The sequence below is a fragment of the Cynara cardunculus genome, unplaced genomic scaffold, assembly GCF_001531365.2.
Source record: "Cynara cardunculus var. scolymus isolate 2C unplaced genomic scaffold, CcrdV1 Un_Scaffold_9594, whole genome shotgun sequence".
Lineage (NCBI taxonomy): Eukaryota > Viridiplantae > Streptophyta > Magnoliopsida > Asterales > Asteraceae > Cynara > Cynara cardunculus.
Window position 1 is genome coordinate 5829 of NW_020205098.1, and position 2278 is coordinate 8106.

Here is a 2278-nt window from a genome sequence, read left to right on the forward strand (position 1 = left end):
GATCGTTCTTCAAACAAATGTAAACCCCGTTTAATAACCTCCACCGACATAATGTCCCCTTTAGAAAAGATAAACAGGTCATCAGCAAAGCACAAATGAGTCAATTTAATATCCGCACAACCTTGATGATACGAAAAGTTAACCACTTCCTCTATACACTTAGAAAGAAGCATCGAGAGACCCTCCATAACAATAGTGAACAGATAAGGGGAGAGAGGATCGCCTTGTCGAAGGCCCCGTTTACCATGAAAAAAACCCTCCGGCTGTCCATTTACACAAATTGAGTAAGAGGGTGTCGTGATCAGAGTCTTTATCCAATTGATCATGACTGGGTGAAAACCCATTCCCTTCAGCATTTCTAAAAGAAAGTTCCATTCAACTGTGTCATGTGCCTTACGAATATCAATCTTGAAAGCACATCTAGGTTCCCCTTCCGATCTCTGATACCCAGCAACCAGTTAATGAGCCATTAAGATATTATCAGTGATTTGGCGTCCAGGAATGAACGCAGATTGAGCTTTACTAACAAGAACATCCAGCGAACCTTTCATCCGATCAGCAATAATCTTACTAATACACTTCAATAACACATTGCAACAAGCAATAGGCCGAAACTCAGTAACACAAGAGGCATTAGGGACCTTCGGCACAAGACATAAAAGGGTATGATTCAGCTCATACTCCAAATTTCCAGAGTAGAAGAAATTATGTATCCCAATAAGCACATCCCGCCCAACCACATTCCAAGCTGACTTAAAAAATTTAGAAGAATATCCGTCRGGGCCAGGAGCTTTATCATTCCCAATAGCAAATAAAGCATCCTTTATTTCCAAATCAAAAATTGGACGAATTAAATGAAGAGATTCCGATAATGATAAAGCATGACGAAACACACAATCCCCCATAGTAGAAGGAACCAAACTAATAGAGGTACCAAGAATCCCTTTAAAATGAGAAAATGAAAGCCGTAGAAACTTCCTGATCCTCATAAATTACACCAGCSGAGTCCCTGATCATGGCAATATGGTTCCGATTGCGCTTTTCTTTCATAGCATGAAAGAAGAATTTAGAATTACCATCCCCTTCATTTAACCAAGATATCTTCGCTTTTTGTCGAGCCAAATCCATCTGATTACTCCTAGCTTCTTGATAAGCTAATAAGAGGTGAGCGATATCCTCCTTTAGCAAATCATTAAACGGGTCAAGATCACAAGCCAATTGTGCAACATCAAGTTCCGTCTTGAGTTGAACAACCCTCTTATCCAAACAACCATACGAATTGCGGAGACGCCGACAAACCACCTTAAGATCTTTCAGTTTCCGTAAAACCCTCTTCATGTAAGATCCATTCTGAGGCTTCGACCATACCTCCTCAACCGAAGCAAGGAAGTCCGTATGAGAGGTCACAAAGTTGYCAAACTTAAAGCCACGCTGTCGAATACGTCTTCCAACAMGGAAAGAAAGAACRCCCRRAGAATGATCAGAAATCCCCCTAGGTTCAAAAAAAGCCGAAGCATCCCCAAACCTAGAAAGAAAATTCGAATTGCCCAAAATACGATCAAGTTTTCTCATAACACCCTCTCCCCCCGAAGGTTTCTGGATCCAAGTAAATTGACACCCTTGATACGCAATGTCAAATAATTCAGCCTCCTTCAGACAGATATGAAACTCCTCCATGTCAGAATTCCTCCTGGAAGAACCCCCCCCAACCCATCATGAGGAAAAAGCATCGAATTAAAGTCACCCATAGCTATCCATGCTTTCCGCTTACTGAAGGCATGAAATTCCCCAAAAGCCCGCCAAAGCTCACGCCGTTCAGTACCCGTATTACAGCCATAAACAAACGTGAAAAAAAGGGGTTCGGATTGACCAAAAATACGAACTTCACAATGTACATATTGCTGATGCTGCTCAATCATAAGGACAGATAAAACCGACGGGTCCCAAGCAATAATTAGGCGAGTGCCTTGATCACTAACCGAACCATTAGATATCCAATTCCAATTACCAAAGACACTACTACACACATCCCCCAAGTGATTGTAAACAACTTTGGACTCAATGAGACAACATAAAGAAAGATGTTTGAGAGTTATAAAATCACATACCTCCTTTCGTTTAATAAGGGCATTTAAGCCCCTAACATTCCTAGCTGCCAACTTTATCATTGAGACAAAGTAGGTGGAATATCCGCTCCTCGTTTGTCCATTAAATGCTCCTCCGTATCAATGATCTCCATTTCATCCTCATCACTAGACTCGTCAGAAAGAGAAGAAAA

General features: G+C 41.2%; 1 protein-coding gene across 1 annotated transcript; it reads right to left on the reverse strand.

The window, feature by feature from the left end:
- Nucleotides 1–945: 945 nt before the first annotated feature.
- Nucleotides 946–1677, reverse strand: LOC112505302. Its single transcript, XM_025109229.1, has one exon. The coding sequence runs from the start codon at nt 1675–1677 to the stop codon at nt 946–948; it is 732 nt and encodes a 243-aa protein (XP_024964997.1).
- Between the last annotated feature and the right edge of the window lie 601 nt (nt 1678–2278).